Source organism: Nannobrachium achirus, assembly GCF_963921795.1.
Source record: "Nannobrachium achirus genome assembly, chromosome: 16".
Lineage (NCBI taxonomy): Eukaryota > Metazoa > Chordata > Actinopteri > Myctophiformes > Myctophidae > Nannobrachium > Nannobrachium achirus.
In genome coordinates, this window is record NC_137823.1 from 32,467,175 (window position 1) to 32,489,453 (window position 22,279).

General features: G+C 46.5%; 1 protein-coding gene across 1 annotated transcript in view; it reads right to left on the reverse strand.

Moving 5' to 3' along the window:
- Nucleotides 1–22,279, reverse strand: part of tshr (thyroid stimulating hormone receptor) — a gene marked incomplete at both ends in the record, with an annotated part of 65,203 nt that overhangs the window by 36,604 nt on the left and 6,320 nt on the right. The window contains 2 exons of the mRNA XM_080744866.1: nucleotides 13,795–13,869; nucleotides 16,132–16,203. Of these exons, the coding sequence (XP_080600992.1) occupies nucleotides 13,795–13,869; nucleotides 16,132–16,203 (147 nt within the window). The remainder of the gene's footprint in view (nucleotides 1–13,794; nucleotides 13,870–16,131; nucleotides 16,204–22,279) is intronic.

The following is a 22,279-nucleotide window of genomic DNA, read 5'->3' on the forward strand; positions in this document are numbered from 1 at the left end:
TTGAGTTGGGGTTGTTATATTCTGGGGGCTCGACCCAATTGCGTTTCCTGGTAGGGAGGTGGTAGGCCTAAAGGGGGGTATATTTCACGGAGTAGGCATTGTAGAAGTCCAGCCTGTTGCACCAGCTGTAGCCAAGTTCTCTTTTACGTTTGGGCACACAGACCAAAGTTTTGGGTGCAAACTATAGTTATTTTGGCTTGCTGTTAATGTTACTCCCACTTTTTCAATCTCCTATAATCCATTTAGACATGAGGCAGATTCTAAAAGTTTTCTGAAAAACTTAAAATATGTATTAAAAAATGACAATGTATGTTGCTATACGTATTGTGGTGACTGAACCCAAACCAGACACAAGAGAGCGTAAACAGGGTTGCCAACTCGGGCATTTATTGAACAGTTCTTAACTCACAACAGCAATATGATGCAACGTAGCATGAATATGCAACAGAAATGTGAATAACTCAAATAATCATTAATAGGTCAACATAGGTTCTTCCCCGGACGGGGGCTGCCATCTCTCCTCTTCGGGGGGGCCAGGGGTAGGTAAGAGTCAATTAGGGGGGTTTCTTTCCACAGGTAATAGGTGAGTATGGTTCTAGCAAAGTCTTTCTTTCCCACAGGTAACAGGTGAGTATGGCTCTAGCATAGACTTTCTTTCCCACAGGTGATAGGTGAGTATTCCTCTCTACAGGTGACAGGTAAAGTATCTCTTTCCCACAGGTAATAGGTGAGTATTCTTCTCCATAGGTGACAGGTAAAGTATCTCTTTCCCACAGGTAATAGGTGAGTATTTCTCTCTACAGGTGACAGGTAAAGTAGGGTGCCCGCTCTCAATTAAATCCGACTAATTCTCTATCTTCTAAATAAAACGAACACGGGGATTAAGGGACCTAGGGCCAGAGAATTGTCGGATACAAGGTAAGTTTTAAAGGGAAGTGAGATCTACTCAACAAAACGGGACGGGTGGTGGCTCCCTGGGGGTCCGGTTGGTAAGGCTGCTTTGTCCTTTTCCAAGTCCTTCTCCATAGGTCGCCCGAGTACTCACTCTCCAGTGAAAGGTACACACTCCTCAGTGAAAGGTACACACTCCACAGTGTCGGTCCGCTCCCGGTCCAGCCTAGAAGTAATGAGTAGAAAGGACATTACTATAATGCGCTTCACACAGAAATATGCGGTGGAGGGAGAAGTATGGTGGTTTCTTACCGCCTGTTTGCCCATGTTCGCCTGTCGGAGTCCCAGCACAGACTGGCGGAGAGAGCGAGGCTTCTATTTATGCACCCTGTGTTTGGAATAGCCCACAGGTGCATATGCTTGTGCCTGATGAAGCATGTGTGCGGGCAGGTAACGCCCTTCAATGACTTGGCCCACAGCATGCGTTGCTCTGCTGGGCCTCGCTCTCCCATCCAGGGTGCGCTTCTCCGACGTGCGGGGCCTACCTGGCGGGCGGTGTCTGAACGAACCACCACACATCCCCCCCGTTAAGTTTGCTGCTGGTCCGCAAACTTGCTGCTCTTCCTCATAGAGCCGGGACAATGCATCGGCATGGGGGATATCCTTCCCCGGCCTATGCTCCACTTCGAAGTTGTAGTCCTGCAACTCCAGAAACCAACGTGTTATTCTCTTATTTGTATCTTTACTTCTAGCCATCCACTTTAATGGTGCGTGGTCCGTTATCAGTGTAAAACGTCTCCCCCACAGATAATAGCGTAGATGGTGTATGGACCATTTTATGGCAAGAGCTTCTTTCTCTATCGTTGCATAATTAAGTTCATGCTTTAAGAGCTTTCGGCTAATAAAAGTGACAGGATGCCCTTCGTTGTCAATGATTTGCGAGAGCACGGCCCCGAGGCCCGTGTTCGAGGCGTCGGTGTGGAGTAGAAGATTCTTACCGAAGTCGGGGGCTTTTAGGACCGGCTCATCACAGAGCTTCAGTTTGAGGCCTCGGAAGACGGCCTCCGTCTCCTCTGTCCAGTGCAGCACATTGGGCCGACTTTGTCGGGTCATCTCGTACAAAGGAGCTGCAACAGTAGCATAATTGTTTATGAACTTATTATAATAAGACATTATTCCCAAGAATGACTTTAACTGCTTCTTGTTGACGGGTTTGGGTCACTCCCGTATTCGTTCCACTTTACGTAGCTGGGGTTTTACACACCCCCGCCCAATAGTGAAACCCAAATATTCGGTCTCATACAGACCTATGCGGCATTTCTTGGCATTGGCGGTCAGACCCGCTCTGCGAAGGGCTTCCAGGACCGCCTCGATGTGATGGAGGTGATTCTCCCAGGTGCTGCTGTGGATCACAATGTCATCTAAATATGCTGCTGCATAAAGATGGTGAGGCCTTAACACTCGGTCCATGAGTCTCTGAAATGTCGCGGGAGCGCCATGCACGCCAAAGGGTAAGACTGTATATTGGAACAGCCCTTCAGGGGTAGAAAAGGCCGTTTTCTCTTTCGTTTTGTTTGTTAGGGGCACTTGCCAATAGCCTTTTGTCAAATCTAGCGTACTTACGAATCGAGCGGGACCTAGCCGCTCAATTAATTCGTCTACCCTGGGCATGGGGTACGCATCAAAATTTGATATCTCATTTAACTTTCGGAAATCATTACAGAATCGGATCGTGCCGTCCGGTTTAGGGACCAGCACGATGGGGCTTGACCAGGCACTGTGTGATTCCTCTATTACTCCCAGCTGTAGCATGCTTTTTACCTCCTCTTTCATGGCTCCTCGCCTGGCCTCCGGGATGCGGTAAGGCCGCTGCCGCACTATTTTCCCCGGAAGGGTTTGGATGTCGTGCTTTATAGCGTGGGTTCGGCCCGGCAGCTCTGAGAATCGGTCTGCATTTCTGTTCAGGAGCTCGCGTATATCTTTCACCTGAGCCGGGGACAGTTCCTCTCCGATAGGGACTGGCGGCGGGTTCTGGGAGGAGAGAGTGGTTAGTAAAGCCGGGAGAGCGACAGGAGGAGCGGCGTGCCACTTTTTCAATAGATTGATATGGTATATTTGCATGGTTTTCCGCCGCCCTACTTGGCGCACCCGGTAGTTCACAGGGCCAAGCTTCTCCACAATTTCATAAGGGCCCTGCCATTTTGCGAGGAATTTGCATTCACTGGTGGGAATGAGCACTAGTACCTTTTCGCCCACCTCAAAGCTCCGCAGCGTGGCGCCTCTGTTGTACACTTTGCACTGGGCGCGTTGAGCTTGCTCCATGTGTTCACGGACGAGCGGCCAGACCTTCTTGGCTCTCTCCTGCAACTGTTCAATATGGTCAATGACAGAGCGGTGAGGAGATGGCTGGCTTTCCCATGTTTCCTTCGCTATGTCCAGTAACCCCCGTGGCTGCCGTCCGTATAGTAACTCAAAGGGGGAAAACCCCGTGGACGCTTGTGGCACCTCCCGTATGGCGAACAAGACGAAGGGAATCAAGCGATCCCAATCTTTGCCATCTATATCGATCAACTTCTTTAACATTTGCTTTAAACTTTTATTAAAACGTTCAACTAATCCGTCCGATTGCGGGTGAAAGATAGAGGTCTTTATCTTATCTATTCTTAACCATTTATAGAGTTCAGTGATGACGCGAGACATGAAGCAGGTGCCTTGATCCGATAAAATGGCATCGGCTATTCCAACTCGGCTGAATAGCATAAAGAGCTTGTGCGCCACTGCTCTGGCTGTAGCGGCTCTCAATGGTATTGCCTCGGGGTACCGAGTTGCATAGTCCACAATGACTAATATATATTTGTGCCCCCGGGCTGACTTGGGGAGGGGGCCAACTATGTCCATGCCAATGCGGCTGAACGGAGTGGAAATTATCGGAATGGGGATGAGTGGATTACGCTGGAAGGGACGGGGTGCGGTGAGCTGGCAAACACCGCATCCTTTACAGAAGTCTTCTACTGCCCGCTTTATTCCCGGCCAATAAAACCGTGCATTAATTCGATCGCTAGTTTTTTTAATGCCTAGGTGCGCCCCCAGCTGGTGAGTATGGGCCAGGTACAACACTCTAGTCACATAGTCTTTTGGCACGAGCAGTTGTTCTACAATGACCCCAGTGTTATTCTGCCACCCTCGATATAATAAATCTCTCCGTACAAAGAAATATGGGGAAATTAGTTCACTCACCCCGTCACATAGTTTTCCGTCAACTGCACTGATGTTTTTCCGAGCATTCTCTAAGTTCGGGTCACTCCACTGCTGTGTGGCAAAGTCTCCTCTGAGCACGGAGCTCTCATCCTCCTCTTCGGGGAAGTCGGGCCATCTCACCGGCTCGGGGTCCTCGGATGAGGGGCCCCGGGGCGGCTCGTCCGCTTCGGGTTCGTCTCTTGGTGACTCCTCGTCTGGCGAGGAGTCACGCGGGTAAGGGGTTTCTCCCCCGGGGACCCGGCCGGATCCTTCTTCTCCGTCGCGGGTGAGGCGGGCCACCGCCACCCGGGTTCCAATGTCTTTCAAACAGCACACAGTCCGTGCCGATGAGCAAGGGGACCGGTAGGTTGGGGACGATGCCAGCCTCCACATCAACATCTCCTCTGGTTGTCTGTACGCGGATCAGCGTCACCGGATAGGACCATACATCCCGTGTACACAGCTGACCGGCATCCGGCTGGAGGTGGACCGCCCGGCATAGCTAGCGTGGACCAGCGTGACAACGCTCCCCGAGTCTAGTAGAGCCCGGGTGTCCACCCCTTCGATTTTCACCGGCAGGTTATAGTGGCGCGGCTGTTGGCTCCCTGAGTGCAGACAGGGGCGCCGGCCGTCAGAAGCCGCGGCGGCGGAGGGCATGGATACATCCCGGTCCCGATCCGGACAGAACCATGCGATATGATCACCTTTTCCGCAGACGTAGCACCGGCGTGTCATCTGCGGCTGGCTTCGGGCAGTCTGCTCTGTGGCGGCTCGTTTCGTAGCAGGGGGAGACAGGGGAGTAGCCGAGGGCCGCGAGCGGTCCCGGTTGTAACGTACCTCCCCTGTCCCTCTGGGAATCTCCGACCTTGTACTTTTCATCATCTCTGTACTCACTTGGTGATTCTCTAGGAGCGCAATAAGAGCCTCCACAGAGCTTGGGCTTACTTGTGAGGCGTAGCGGCGGGCATCAGGCGGCAGGGAGCGTATACATTTGTCTATGACAATCCTCTCAATCAGTGGCGGGTCACCGGCCGTAGTCAGCCAGCCGTGTGTTAGGCGGAGGAGAGCGGCTATTTGGGGCCGAGGCGGCAGCGCCGCTTGCATGTTCCAACCATGGAAGCGCTGGGCTCGGGCCGGCATACTATAACCTTGACTAGCTAAAATAGCTGCTTTCAGGCGCCTGTACTCATGGGCCTCCGCCAGGGGGAGATCACGGCACACTCGTTGAGCTTCTCCAGAAAGAAATGGGGCAATGATCCCGCCCCAGTCGGGGACAGGCCACCGCTCTCGGGCAGCGGTGCGCTCGAACACCTCCAGGAACGCTTCAATATCATCTTCGGGGGATAGCTTTGTCAAAACTTCCCCGGGCGGTCGTGTGGGATTAACGTCTTGGTCAATTTGGATCAGTTTAGTCACCGCCTGTTGTAATTCGGCTTGGCTCTGTAACAGAGCATTTAAAGCCGGTGTGGTTGTCATATTGCGTCTAGGTGAGGTTCAGTACCCGTATTCTGCACACCATGTGTGGTGACTGAACCCAAACCAGACACAAGAGAGCGTAAACAGGGTTGCCAACTCGGGCATTTATTGAACAGTTCTTAACTCACAACAGCAATATGATGCAACGTAGCATGAATATGCAACAGAAATGTGAATAACTCAAATAATCATTAATAGGTCAACATAGGTTCTTCCCCGGACGGGGGCTGCCGTCTCTCCTCTTCGGGGGGGCCAGGGGTAGGTAAGAGTCAATTAGGGGGGTTTCTTTCCACAGGTAATAGGTGAGTATGGTTCTAGCAAAGTCTTTCTTTCCCACAGGTAACAGGTGAGTATGGCTCTAGCATAGTCTTTCTTTCCCACAGGTGATAGGTGAGTATTCCTCTCTACAGGTGACAGGTAAAGTATCTCTTTCCCACAGGTAATAGGTGAGTATTCTTCTCCATAGGTGACAGGTAAAGTATCTCTTTCCCACAGGTAATAGGTGAGTATTTCTCTCTACAGGTGACAGGTAAAGTAGGGCGCCCGCTCTCAATTAAATCCGACTAATTCTCTATCTTCTAAATAAAACGAACACAGGGATTAAGGGACCTAGGGCCAGAGAATTGTCGGATACAAGGTAAGTTTTAAAGGGAAGTGAGATCTACTCAACAAAACGGGACGGGTGGTGGCTCCCTGGGGGTCCGGTTGGTAAGGCTGCTTTGTCCTTTTCCAAGTCCTTCTCCATAGGTCGCCCGAGTACTCACTCTCCAGTGAAAGGTACACACTCCTCAGTGAAAGGTACACACTCCACAGTGTCGGTCCGCTCCCGGTCCAGCCTAGAAGTAATGAGTAGAAAGGACATTACTATAATGCGCTTCACACAGAAATATGCGGTGGAGGGAGAAGTATGGTGGTTTTTTACCGCCTGTTTGCCCATGTTCGCCTGTCGGAGTCCCAGCACAGACTGGCGGAGAGAGCGAGGCTTCTATTTATGCACCCTGTGTTTGGAATAGCCCACAGGTGCATATGCTTGTGCCTGATGAAGCATGTGTGCGGGCAGGTAACGCCCTTCAATGACTTGGCCCACAGCATGCGTTGCTCTGCTGGGCCTCGCTCTCCCATCCAGGGTGCGCTTCTCCGACGTGCGGGGCCTACCTGGCGGGCGGTGTCTGAACGAACCACCACAGTATACTGTACGTAGCAACAACTACCCTAAAAGGGTTTCCCGTTTTGAAAGGTATAGTTACGTAAAGGGTATCCCGGTCCAAATGGGATAAACAACTTTTTTCTTTTAAGATTACATCTTTATCGATTCATCTCACCGACTGTTTGTCGCCTACGCACCAGCTTGTAAAAGGAACTGGGTGTGCGGAAGTCTTCTTTTCACAAGATAACATCTGGCAACATGTGCAAGATGTCATCATTCGTATGTCTTTTGTCTTTTATATTGTCTTATCCAAAAATAATAGAATGTGGGTGAAAAACTAAACAAAAAACGAATTAGTTTGATATTAAAACTATGGCCTTGTGTTTGGTTGATGAGATGTAAGATTCATCCTGATAGGACGTCCAAAACGTCACAGACACACACACACTTTACGTGGCCAATCAGTGAAAAGCTGGCTGATCAATCTGGGACGCGGCTGTTGCCTCGAGTCATTATACCGCAAATTAGGGCTTTCATGTTTTATTAACAATCAAATGATAACACGATTTGGGTACTGCAGACTCTATATGGTTGAATCTGTATGGTGAGCAGGACAGGAATTTCAGGGAGGCCATGAAGGCCATGGCCGTCGTTGCCCCTCAGTTTGGCCTTGTGCCCCTCAAAAAATGGCATGCCCTGAGGCCACAGTGGCCTTAATGCCCCAGCTGACTGTACCACTTTCTCCCGTGTCTCTTTCTTGTCATGTAGACACCAATGCCTTTGTTGAGTCCACATTTTTAAAGGGGTCAGAAACCCCGCCTCTTTATTTGTTTTATCAGACTTGAGATATGAAAAGATTTCTAAAATGTAGGCGTGGTTATCTGCCGTTGTGGGGGCGAGGGGCGGAGTAATGCGTCTTCTATCAGAATCAGAGAGAGACAGAGCGAAGCTGTCAGCAGTGGGCACTGGGCAGTTGCTGTTCCATTTCGGAAACATTTTTTAAAACCAGCCATTGGAGGTGTAAAAAGTATAAAGATTCGGCAACTCCAGGTTACATAACTAATTTAAATGTGCAGGTATTTTACAAACAAGCTGTCTGAGCTTTTATCCAGCTATGGACCACGGAACCAGTGAAGAATGGACGCTACTAGGCTATCACTATAGCTATTTGCTGTGTAGTGTGTGTGTGTGAGTGACTGTGTGTGTGTGTGTGTGCGTGCGTGCGTGCGTGTGTGTGTCATGACAGTGCGCGCACACACACATCGTCCACACACGAAAACTAGCAGATCTACAAGCTCGTTGTGAGCTTGTATATTAGCTATGTAGCTATGTAGCCTAGCTAACAGCCGTAGCAGCAATAGCTTCTCAACCATGTAAACACGTTGGTTTCGGCTCTACGGCTATTAGCTAGGCTACATACATAGCCGATATACAAGCTCACAGCGCGTCGCTTTCGCGACGCGTTGTGAGCTTGTAGATCTGCTGTTTTCCGTGTGTGGATGTTGTGTGTGTGCGTGCACTGTCACGACACGCACGCAAACACACACACACACACACACACACACACACACACACACACACACACACACACACACACACACACACACACAGGCTACACTACACAGAAAATAACACAGGCACCACACAGTGTAACTGTCCGTTGAGAGAGCCTGCTCTTCTCTCTGGCAAACAAGCATACAGTGAAACCACGCCCCCCCTTGATACGACTCTGTAAAACAAACGTTAATATTAATTAGATATGCCTACGTCACGTTACACCACAGAACATTGATAGCTAATATTTAATGAGTGGCGCGAAAGATTTCTTTTGGACCTAGAAACTGGAAGTACACAGAAATAGCTACAGAGACAGCAGAAAGCTCTGAATCCCCAAGCCTATGGGCAAATTGAACCATATCACTGCTCCCTATCACAAGTGACTCATTGATATAATATATATTTATAGAAAAAGTGATTTTGTGTTTCATGGACCTTTAAACCAAGTATCTTTGATTGGCGCAGGGCTGAGCATGGATCAGATTGTAAATACCAATTTATTGCGACCGTCAGGGAGCAGTTTACTATGAAAACCTCCACCGGCCGTCCGTCCGTCCGTCCGTCCGTCCGTCCGTCCGTCCGTCCGTCCATCCGTCCGTCCGTCGGTCACACGTCACACGTCACACCTTTGCCCTGCTCATATCTCCGCATCAGTATGACATCACACCACATGTGTACACAAACCTTTGTGTACGTTGCTGTGGCAACAGTCTGTTGTTGCTGGTCTGTTAGTGTACGTTAGCAACCACCTTAGCAACCATGGTTTTACCCTAGCAACCAACTGTTTACCCTAGCAACCAACTGTTTACCATAGCAACCATGTTTTTTTACCCTAGCAACCAACTGTTTACCATAGCAACTAGATACGCAGAGCAGGGATCTCCATATATGGGCATAAACAGGTGACATCACACTGATGTCAGATACTCAGAGCAGGGATTTCTCCATAATATATGGGCATAAAAGGGATTCTGTTAGGGATCTCCATATATGGGCATAAAAGGGATTCTGTTAGGGATCTCCATATATGGGCATACAAGGGATTCTGTTAGGGATCTCCATATATGGGCATAAAAGGGATTCTGTTAGGGATCTCCATATATGGGCATAAAAGGGATTCTGTTAGGGATCTCCATATATGGGCATAAAAGGGATTCTGTTAGGGATCTCCATATATGGGCATGAAAGGGATTCTGTTAGGGATCTCCATATATGGGCATAAAAGGGATTGTATCCCAGATGATGCCCTGTTAGGAGATCCACACTAACAGAATCCATATATGGTCCTACCGACAGCTGCTATAAGCCAACGCTGGCGATAAGGTCTGAGTCGAAGAAATGCTTCTTTCCTGGCAAGAATTGCCCCTTTATACTGTAGGGCTTGTTTGTGTATTGTATGACATCACGCCACATCATCGGCTGAGGACTGTGTGATGTCATCATATCTCCATATATGGAGACATAAGTTGCTCATGCCCAAAGATGGGCTGGTGAGGTCAGACTTAATGTGATGCGTAGGTTATCTCCATATATGGAGATCACTAACAGCTAACAGAATCCCTTTTATGCCCATATATGGAGATCCCTAACAGAATCCCTTTTATGCCCACATATGGAGATCCCTAACAGAATCCCTTTTATGCCCATATATGGAGATCCCTAACAGAATCCCTTTTATGCCCATATATGGAGATCCCTAACAGAATCCCTTTTATGCCCATATATGGAGATCCCTAACAGAATCCCTTGTATGCCCATATATGGAGATCCCTAACAGAATCCCTTTTATGCCCATATATGGAGATCCCTAACAGAATCCCTTTTATGCCCATATATTATGGAGAAATCCCTGCTCTGAGTATCTGACATCAGTGTGATGTCACCTGTTTATGCCCATATATGGAGATCCCTGCTCTGCGTATCTGGTTGCTATGGTAAACAGTTGGTTGCTAGGGTAAAAAAACATGGTTGCTAGGGTAAACAGTTGGTTGCTATGGTAAACAGTTGGTTGCTAGGGTAAAACCATGGTTGCTAAGGTGGTTGCTAACGTACACTAACAGACCAGCAACAACAGACTGTTGCCACAGCAACGTACACAAAGGTTTGTGTACACATGTGGTGTGATGTCATACTGATGCGGAGATATGAGCAGGGCAAAGGTGTGACGTGTGACGTGTGACGGACGGACGGACGGACGGACGGACGGACGGACGGCCGGTGGAGGTTTTCATAGTAAACTGCTCCCTGACGGTCGCAATCATACTTAACCCTTTAGAATTAAATTAATTCTTTCAATGGACCAATATCTTGTTTTATTTGATGGACTTCCTGACCTAGCATTTGGCCTTTGTGCCCTCAAACAATGGACAACATCAAAGGCCACGTGGCCTTGCCCCTAAAATGACGAAATGCCAGGCCTGATGGTGAGAATTCTTCATCATAAAATTTTAATTAACTGTACCACTCTCAGAGTGGTACAGTAGTAGTGTTGACAGCCACTTTGTCTAATGTTTTTCTTTTATATGATGTTAGTTTACAACCTGTCGTGTAGTGATGGGATGATACGCGATATTAACGTTTATCGTGATAAGAAACACTCACGATAATCGTATCGTGGAGATTTTATTCATCGTGATATCGTCCTGGGTCATGCACTGGGATCGATTCACCTTTTATTTGCCGAGCTGCATATCCGGCACCACTTAAACCCTCTATAATTGGTCAAAGGTATTTATAATAGGCTATACTGTACGTACTCGATACTCTTTATCAAATGTCTTTGCCAAAAAATTGCCGATATACAAGCTCACAACACGTCGCGTTGTGAGATAATAGATCTGCTATTTTTTGGCAAATTTTCCGCCCCAAGATAATGGATTTTGATTATCGTGATAATATCGTAAATCGCGATTTCTTTTGTTACAATAATTTTCATATCGCCCCATCCCTATCTGTCGTGCTCAATCACTCTTGGGGTGAGAATACGAGAGTATTGTACGCAGAACTTGTCTCTGGTAGGTCAGTAATCCTCAGCATCTCCACTCGTGGAAGATGAAAGCGAGCGTATAACAACACTATGTCATCATGCATTTCTACGGGGTGTAATCTGTCACGGAGAACGCGTTGCCGATGCAAAACAGCTGGCGTAATTCACTCCTCCTTATCCTTCAAGCTATCCAACGCACCGTGACAATGAGTATTTTACGGAGGACTTTACACCCTGCTATGTGCTAGGTGTCATTTTAAGTTGCCTGCTTGGAACTATTTCAGCTGGTGCAACCCCTAAACCATTGGTAGCGTGGGTAATTCATTTGACTTTGAATGAATACATTGTAGACATAGTTATTTCGCCAGTTTTTGAAGCAACTCAACTTTTTTTTAAAGAATGTGAATATGTTAACTATGAAGGGTACCGTTCACCTCCGCCACCTGTGACTCTCCCCATCAGGTAAGCTTGCAGCTCACTGCTGCGCTGTCAAGACTGATAGCTTTTAATGTCTCAATCAGGAGAATAGTGATTTATGGTGTCAATTGCCTTCTGGAGGTCCAGCATGACCATGCCGCAATATTTGCCCAAATCCACCTTGCGTTTGATTTAGTCATACAAATAGAGAAGGCATGTGTCAGTGGAATGGGATTCTCTGAAGCCAGATTGGAACTCATAAATCAGTTTATTCTCTTCAAGATATCTTTGCAACCTGTTCGTAGAATTCTTTTTCAATGATTTTAGATATGGAACTAAGAATTGAAATGAAATGAAAAGAAATTAAATTGAAATTATACATCTGCTATTTTTGAATTCTTTTGAAAAAGAATTATATTCTGGGGGTCCCTGGGACAAAACATTTTCAGACGGGCGTCCGCGGCCAAATACATGTCAGTTTGGGAGCCCTTGACATGAAAAAGTTTGAGGACCACTGTTCTAGACGGCCTGCGTCTGAGGAGCGATGCTGTGAAAACCAGCGCTCAGGCTGGAGTTTGCAAAGAGTCTCGCAGGTCTCTCCCCCCTCCGGCTACACACTGCCTCAGCCCTGCAGCGCTGCAGATCCACATCTGGTGTCAGCCGCAAGCAGCCTGACAGGAAGCAGAGCATTAATTTGTGTCTGACCCCAGAAGAAACCTGAGAGAGATGCCATTATCTGTGGAATGGCCCTCCACCATCATACCAATCAGTGGGAAATTGGCACTGGAGGTCCAGTGAAAAACAAAAACAGGACCAGGCCCCTTTCTCTCCACTAGCGTGGGTTCAGTCTTGTTATCTCTGTCTGTGTTTTCATAATCGAGGGTGCTAATGAGCAAAAAAAGGGAAACAAAGGCTAATTTATCAAATCACGTGCTAAGTCAAGTCACACAAACAATTACACTGTTTAGGAGGACGCCGTGACTGGTCACGACAGCTTGCAGTGAAATATGTGAAGTACAAGGAGCTGCAGACAAGTGAGAATAATGTGTGGTCCGCCCAGCAACTCGATAGTAAATCTCAATCCCATAATTGAGTACACTGCACGCTGCAGCATGCTGGACCTTTTACCCCCCTGAGAGACTTGAACAAGAACTTGAGCACGGAGAGCAGGACCACATATTGGTTGTGGTTTCGCCTCTCCTTTCTAACATGGGGGTATTATAACTGTCTGTTTAGACCGACACCGATAGCTGAGGGACCGGAACCAGACATTTTCCTCTAATGCAGGGGTCTTCAACGTTTTCGGCCCAAGGACGCCTGAGTCGAGGGAGAGATGAAGACAACCCCCACAACCTATAGATACCATCAGGTTTCATCGTTTGACAGCAGAATCATCAGCGTATTTTGGATTCATGTCAATTTGTGTCTTCAGATATTTAACCACTTGAACTGTCAATACAATAAACTTGACCTTTCACTCTGTACTTAGTCTGCTCTTTTTCCCCCTCTAAACCAAACCTCTTTGCCGAAAATAGACGATCTACAAGCTCACAACGCCTCGCAGTAGATCTGCTATTTTTGCCTAAAGTTGTCTGAATATGGACGCTAGGGTTCAAGTGGTCAATATAGAAAAGGGAAAAAAAGGTTTCTATCACTCGAAGATTTGGAGGACCCCCTGTAGTAACTCCGAGGACCCCCAAGGGGTCCCGGACCCCCTGTTGAAGACCCCTGCTCTAATATTTACGCAGCAATCTAACTATATTTAATCCTATCGTTTTATCTGATCTTATCTAATCTTGTCTTATCTTATCTAACTGCCACAGTCAGCCCAGGTGTCCGACCAAAAGGATGATTTCTGAATCTCATGGGCCGCTCTAGAAGCCAAAACCGCTCCCAAACGGAGTGTTGATGGGGTGTTATTCGGAGTGCTTGTCAGACACGGTAGCTTTCAACTATGTTTGCATCAACGCATTCCTCTTGCTGTCAGCGAGGTTCAAAGTCGAGCCGTATTTCTTCCTCTCCGCCCGGGCAACGGGGGCACCTCAGAAAGGTTCAATAAAGTGCATAACTTTTAACAACTCACATGTGGGTGATTCTCTTCAGGTTGAAGAACGAGTGCCTCTCCAACCTCTCCAGTGTCATGTCCACGTAGATGTATCTAAAACGGAATCAAGCATGAGTCACGTTAGAACCACATTTATCCTTATGGGCCATCAAATGAAATACACAAGTCATCTTTCTAATCACCAAATAATGATGTGTTTGTTCAGTGTCCACGCATGACCCGTGTGATGGCACAAAAGAGGCAGTGTGTCAGTGTACCTGAAAGTGACACATAAGATCTGTTTTCGTAAAATCAGTGAAAGTATGTGGTTAAAAAAAAGGGAAAAAAAAGCTCCCTGAAACTATCAGCCCACCTTAGCTAAATCTTCTAAACCATGGGTAATTTTACAGGTATGTGCCCCTACATATACATTACCTAGTCATCAGTCACTGCTTGCTTTCATTTGTTATTACTTGGTAATTACTGTGTACATAATTGCTCATAAAATAAACCTTGGCCTTACCGTGGTATCTCCATAAAAATGACAAAGAACCCTGTCTTTATGTAGGACCCATAGGGCAACAGAATAATGCTGCACCACTTTGATCATTATTACGAGGTATTAATAGCTACAAATAACTTAAGCACAATACATGCCATTCCAGTCTTCCCAAGACTTTGGAGGAAACCATTTTTAGAGCATCGACCTTACTAACATGTTGTGATTTGCCGCTTGACACTCAAAATCAGTGGTGATTTCGTCGACTAAAACTATGACGAAAAATGTTTGTCGACTGTGTTTTTTTCACTGACAAAACTAAATAAAAACTAAACAAAAACTAAGCTGTGGTGACTAAAACTAAGACTAAATATATTGACAATTTCGTCAACAAAATAAAAACTAAAACGTTAGGGAGGGACTGGTGGAGAAGAGAGTAATTTTATGTTTGGTTGCTCTCAGGTGTTGCGTGCTGAAAATAGCAGATCTACAAGCTCACAACGCGTCGCAGCGCGACGCGTTGTGAGCTTGTAGATCTGCTATTTTCAGCACACAACCAAGTGTAAAATCAGTCTTTACAATGCCATCAACGCCTGCCAAAATACATTTTAGTCGACTAAATCAACTGTAGATTTAGTCGACTAAAATTAGACAAAAACTAATACTTTTCAGGTGACTAAATTATGACTAAAACTATTCAAAAGACTATGACTAAAACTAAATCAAAATTTGCTGTCAAAAACAACACTGCTCAAAATGATAGTGGACGTTGGACAATGGAAGTCACTGCAAGCCCTGGAAGTTAGCACTGTCTGCTGGCTGAGTCTGAAAGAAAACTTTACAAGCACCTTCTGTGTCTTCTCACGCATGACTTGGACGTGGACGACCGACTCGCAGGGCTGCGGATCAAGGGCTCGGCTGTATATTTTACCACAGCCAGCACCTCTGTCCGATGTCTGGCTAAATCACCACACACACACACACCCCAAAGGGCCCTTGTCTGCTCGCCGCCGGTGCATGGGCGCTCCTGCGGTCGGGAGCGCCAACATTCCTATATTCTAGGAACGCATTAGCGTTTCCAAGTGTGATTAGCAGACACCGGTGACGCTAAACAGAGAGGTTACCATCACCTGCTTGGGTGGGAGACAAGCACCGTGGGGAGCAGGGACATGCTGGGCCCCTGATTCAGCCCGGGAAAAAGAGTTGTAGAGGCCCTCATTGCGCGCTATAGAGAGAGATCTCTCTCTATAGCGCTGCTGCTACTCAAAGATTTGTGACAAAGTGACAAGCCAGTGGGCCAATTACATGAGTTATATTTCGTCGTTGTCGGGTGGAAACCTTGTACGTCCAAAACCGTTTGTTTCATATTTATCATTTTAAAAATGATTTAAACTAGTGAAAACAGCCGATCTACAGGCACACAACGCCTCGCACCGTGAGGCGTTGTGTGCTTGTAGATCTGCTGTTTTCACTACTTTTGTGCGACAGGCTTGTGTGATGAAGCAGGGCTTTGCTTTGCGAAAAAATGTATACATTTGAAACTTGGAGATACAAGGTTTCTGCCCGACAGTGACAATTTACTTTGTTGGCCGCCCAGCCCCCAAAATGGAACGAAGGCCGACATTTTATTTAAATTCTTTTCCTAATGGCCGGCCTGGACTGGCCGGGAATGAACCGCCCGTTCGGGAGTTGTCCCGCTTTTCCCAATGGCCAGCACGTCCCTGTCCGTGATGTTTTCAGTTTTCACACTTTTAAGGGAAACAGCAGGCAGATGAGAGACACCAGGTGCATTAGCCTACGGCGATTTGGAGTCTGAGTGGAGGTTAATAAGGAGTGAACGCAACAGAGTAATCTCATGGGATCATTTCACCACTCACATCCTTGAGATGTTGACCATGTGAGCGAAGGCATCCGCTGGCACCAAGGACAGCCGTGTCTCCAGTAACCATCTGGTTAATAAAAGAGAGAGAAAATAGCCATCAATTATAGTATGTTCAGTATGGTCAGAACAACAACAAAGTAGTGACAAGAAGAGAGCCTTTCAGAAGTGTTAATACTGCCATTTTCTCTTTTGACTTTTTCTGTAGGTTCAGGGGTGCCGATAGCCTAGTGGTTAAAGAAAAAATCTTTTGAAAACTTGAAACTTAATAACTAAAATAAATGTTTTAATCCTGTAAGTTCAATTCAAGTTTCTGAACGTTCATCACCCTCAGGGAACGTGTACATCTAAGACACGTTTAGACTGCTCTTGGGACATTATATATGTGTGTGTATATATATTCCACCTATTTCCCCCAATACAGTACCTTAAAACATACAACAGGAGATACCATTGTGTAGTAGAAGAATCAAATGGAATCTTCCATCTGCAGAACATAGGCAATCACTGCCCCGCAGTGATAAACTGTCCGTTTCAACTTTCCTCTGCACTTGGATAAAAGGCTTCTTTGAAGTGCATAGTGTAACCCCCCCAACCCCCCATGTTTCTAGGAATATGGGAGAAAACAAAGCTTTGGATCGGACTGGACAAAAAGGCCGCAACGCAGCCAAACCAAACACGGCCTGGGTCTGCTTAGGACAGGGCTTTTCAAAGACCGGGTTCAAGACCCGTAGGTGGGTTGGAAGAAGGAGATTGAAATGGATCCCGTGATTATTCTGGAGAGGCATGTGTCCGGTGCCTCTAGCAATAAATCGTGTCATATGTATCCTTGCAATAATAAGTAGGATGAATAAAATATCTTAACAGAAAGATAGAGGATTATTGGATGTGAATTCCGTTAAGATGAAGGGATAGGGCTAGTGGTCCAGGCGCGTCCCACATACCGTAGGCTCTAATGCAGCCTGACGCGGCTTGAGAGTTCGAGTCCCGCTTCCGACAAACTTTGCTGTGTGTCTCCCCGTCACCCCTCTTTCCTGTCCATCTCCACTTGAACTATCAATAAAGCCAGAAAAGCCAAAAACAAATCTTTAGAAAAATGAATGGATAAATACTGTGTAAGAATCTGATGATGCACCAAGATACACAGTTGATGCTATCCTGTCGCACACCCTTAAGGCTTTATCAGAGTCCAAGGTGAAGAGCCATCACCTCAAACTTTAGGTGATAAGCCATCACCTAAAAATGTGATAGTCACAGACTCACGGTGAAGTCCTATCACCGCGCCTCAGTCACTGTGCCTCTGAAACCAGGGGGCACACTGATTGGTCAAGATCGACCAATCAGTGAACGGGGTGATGGGGAGATGTCTGAAAGTAAAAACAGAAGATAGATGTCTAGGTCCGCGGTGATGGCTCTTCACCGCGGCTAATGACATAATGTTGTCGTTTTCTGACTTTAAAATACTACACCGCGGTGATAGCTTATCCCAGCAGACAGTACTATGATACCCTCTTTCCCTTGCTGGACAAAACAAAAACCGCACTTTTATCAAAACGGGAGGCTGCTATCTTTAACCACCCCTGGTCCATTAGGGGGGAACAATAGACTAATTCAGGGGCTGAGAACTGGCTTACAGGCCTGGATCAGGATCACATGGGGAGGCAGGGGGGTTTAGACGGTAAAAGCGGAGCATGGCACTCTGCATTTTGACAAACCCAAACAAACAGAGCGACACAGAGCAGGCCCCCAACACTAAAGCCCCCCCCTGACGACGACTCATGCAGTTTCCTCGCTGCCTCAAACCCAAATAACCTATTTAGAACGGGTACACATTATAGTGTATCATTATTTTATGCTTTAACTATTGAAAAATCGCAGATAGCTAGATCTGCTATTTTTTTTAAAACATGAAAATTTGAATTTTTACCCAATTCTATAAGTGTCTTTTGAATCCTTCTTAAGGTTCTTGGAAAAAAACCTATGTTTCTATGTCAGCAATCTGGCCAGCCATCGTAAAAAAAAAGGTCCTTTTCGCTTAACTGGAGCTCAGTTGGTCTGTTCTTGAGAGACTACTATGTCAGCTCAAAATACTTAGTTCCTGGGACCACCCAGAAGCAAAATTTGAGACACAAACGTTCGCTTTAAAAATGCAAATGTTCAAAGATTTGCACACTTTTTCCACAACTTTTTTCAAAAATAGCAGATCTACAAGCTTGCAGCGCGGCACTCGGTGCCGCGCTGTGAGCTTGTATATCTGCTATTTTTCAATAGCTAAATAATTGAATAATTCTAGGCCTAAATGGAATAATCAGCATGCATTTCCCTGGGAGCGCAGGGGGAAGCCTGGCAAAGCCATGTCACAGGCTTTGCGGGGGGAAAATTACCCCCCCCCCCCTCCCACTAATTTGTCACTTCAGATAGTGTGCCAAGAAACAAACAGGTCAGGAATTGAGTTTGAAGTGAGGAGAAACCACATAATTGGTAATGGTGTCAGCGATGGGCAGACAAAATAGCTCTGTTTCCTGAGGACTCTGTCCTTAATTTCTCTCACTTTCTGAAGTGTGACTAGAGTTCTCAAATTCAGCCCGATCCCGGCCATACCTGAACCTGACAATTAGGGTATTGTAGGGCCTAAAATGTATGCTACTTAGTCGGGCCGGGTAGGGCCTCGGGCTCAATGAAAAAAGAAAATATATATTTTTTTATTATTTTATTACTAAATTCTTTCCAAACCCGACCATACTCGACCCGACCCGATGTTTTCGGGCCAGGTAGGGCCTAACATGTATGCTAACTAGTCGGGCTGGGTAGGGCCTCGGGCAGGCCCAGTTAGTGCCCAGTTAGGGCCGGGCCTTAATTTTCAGGCCCGTTGAGAGCTCTAAGTGTGACACCTTGGGGTGAATGGTAGAGAGGCTCTGTTATGCAAATTTCTAACTACCTGAACCGTAGCCTGCCGTCCCATAATCTGGGCATGTCACACTCACAATACTCGCAACACATCCCAACGTGACACATTGTGAGCTTGTAGATCAGCTTTTGGCAAAGAGATGTCCCAGAGAGGGAAAATGCCAAGCCAAGTACAGTACAGACCCCCAGGGGGCATGAAATATAGCGTTTAAGTGCTTAAGCAGGACTTTCAGAATCTAAAGTCCTCTCAGGGGAAAGTCGTTAATGTTCCTCGTCAAAATGGTTCAATATATTGTATTGAAATGCATAGGGTAAAATTAAAGACTTATACTCTGTACTTGGTCCACTCCTTTCTCCCCCTCTACAGATAGGTAGCTTTGCTATTTTCATGGAAGATTTGCCCTATAGGGTTTATGTGGTTAAAGAGGATAGAAGTGAATGTGTATAATACAACATTATGTATTATAACAACCATTTCATTCTAATTTGAACTATAAAATAGATCCCACTGACTGTGCCCCTAATCTAATTACTGTAGAATGTCAAGTAACCCTGAACGGTTCCATTACACAGTCCATGATTATTAGCAGCGTAGTTGTCAGTATTTCCAAGAACCTTAGCTACAGCTCATCAACTTGAATGTCCCATGCACCTCTAGTTTTAGGATTAATCTCCGCACTCATCTGTGACCACTCAGGAAACAGCAACGGGATTAATTGGACAATTTCATCCCTAGTCTAAGTCAATGAGAGGTCCGCCGACGATGTGTCGGTGCCTGAATCCAATGAGTTATCTCAGTCATGTGTTACTGCCAGGAATCCAAGGATTGTGAGGTCTTTGAAAGACTGGATCTATTGTAGTTCCCCCCCCCCCCCCCTCTTGTATTGAAGTGCTTTTTCCCCCTCCCTTAACCCATTTAGGGTTTAGAATTATTGAATGCTTTAACCAGTGAAAAATAGCAGATATTGCGAGCTTGTAGATCTGCTATTTTTGAAAAAAGTTCTGAAAATGTGTGCAAATCTTTGAATTATGTATTTTCAAAGCGGTCCCTGGAACTAAATATTTTGAGATGGGGGTCCTTGGCCAAATAAATATCATTTTGGGGGTCCTTCACATGAAAAGGTTTGAGAACCACTGACATAGTTGTCTCTCAAGAACTGACTAACTGAGCTCCATTTAAGTGAAAAGGACCTTTTCTTTGACGATGGCTGGCCAGATTGCTGACATATAAACATGGGTTTTTCAAAAAATCTTAGAAGGATTCAAAAGACACTTACAGAATCGGGTCAAAATTCAAATTTTCACGATTTTTCAAAAATAGCAGATCTACAAGCTCGCAGCGCGGCACTCGGTGCCGCGCTGTGAGCTTGTATATCTGCTATTTTTCAATCGTTAAAGCATAAAATAATGATACACAATATAGTGTACCCGTTCTGAATAGGTTAATTATTCTCGAATGGAGCCCTCTCCGGGTGTTTGAGAAATGTGCTGTAAAAGGTAAATATTGTATTTGAATGCGTCGTCCAGGCGCAGCCAGGAGTCACGCTACGCAGGCTTTTAAGAGCGTCTGTGCTTTCCTTTCCACCTCTCTCTGTTACGCATCGACACATGGAGCAACCATGCACGCACGCACTCGCACGCTCCGAGCACGCACACGCACACGTGCACCAGGGACATGCTGGGCCCCTGATTCAGTCTGGGAAAAATAGTTGGAGAGGCCCTCATTGCGCGCTATAGAGCTGCTGCTACTCAAATATTTGCCATTTCAGATCATGACAAGTGACAAGCCAGTGGGCCAATTACATGAGTTATATTTCGTTGTTGTCGGGTGGAAACCTTGTACGTCCAAAACCGTTTGTTTTGTATTTATCATTTTAAAAACGATTTAAAGTAGTGAAAACAGCCGATCTCCAAGCACACAACGCCTCTTGGTGCGAGGCGTTGTGTGCTTGTAGATCTGCTGTTTTCACTACTTTTGTGCATCGGACTTGTATGATGAAGCAGGGTGTTTGCTTTGCGAACAAATTTACAAATGTGAAACTTGGAGATACGAGATTTCTGCCCGACAGTGACGATTTACTTTGTTGGCCGCCTAGCCCCCAAAATGGAACGAAGGCTGACATTTTATTTAATTTTTTTCCCTCCTAATGGCCGGCCTGGACCGGCCAGGAATGAACCGGACGTTCGGGAGTTGTCCCGCTTTTCCCAATAGCCAGCACGTCCCTGACATGCACAGCCACAGACAAAGACAAAGACAAACACACACACACACACACACACACACACACACACACACACACACACACACACACACACACACACCCCGCACACCTAGACATTCCCTACACGTTCAAGAATGCTATTAAATTACATTTGACAACTTGAATGTTTAGCACAGTTTGCTTCACGCACGACATTTCAACCTAACTTTCAGGAACACAATAGAATCGCAGACTTCGTATTGTACGGTATATCGACACAATCATCGTGACAATCACCACCTCGTCTGCAAGAAAACAAACGTCCTCAAGTCAGACAGCTAGCAGCGCTCAGGGACTGACTGACATGCTGCACTGGCCTGAGTCAGCAGAGTTAACCACTTAACCACTTAAACCCTTTATGCTTTGTTGACCTGGGTCCCCCAGGGGTCTGTACGTGGCCCCCTACTTTTTGGAGCGGTGAAAGCGCTCCCAATCGACAGGTATGTCTGTGGCTGGCTGGCTATGTGGCTGGCTGGCTGGCTGGCTGGCTGGGTATGTCCGTAGCATGGCAATACCTTGAGTGGCCACACAAGTTAAAGGAGGGGCGCTGTTGTGCAGGCACAAACACACACACACACACACACACACACACACACACCACACACACACACACACACACACACACACACACACACACACACACACACACACACACACACACACAGATTCACCGCTCCACTTCGAACCGAGGTTTGATTTTTTCTGTCTGCACTGAAATCTCTTCACCGAACACAGCCAATCTACGAGCTCACAACGCCCGTTTTCAGCGAACGTTTGCCTATATTATGAGACATGCCCAGAATAGGGACGCGAGGGTTCATGAGGTTTGCCCTTAAACTATTTTGTTGTATGACAAAAGGTGAAAACAGCCGCTCTACCACCTCAAGCAGTTTTTTTTGTGCTATTTCTGACATTTCTTTTTGACAATATAATGACATGCCCAAAGTGGCGATGCCAGGTTGAAAGTGGTGCCACCGT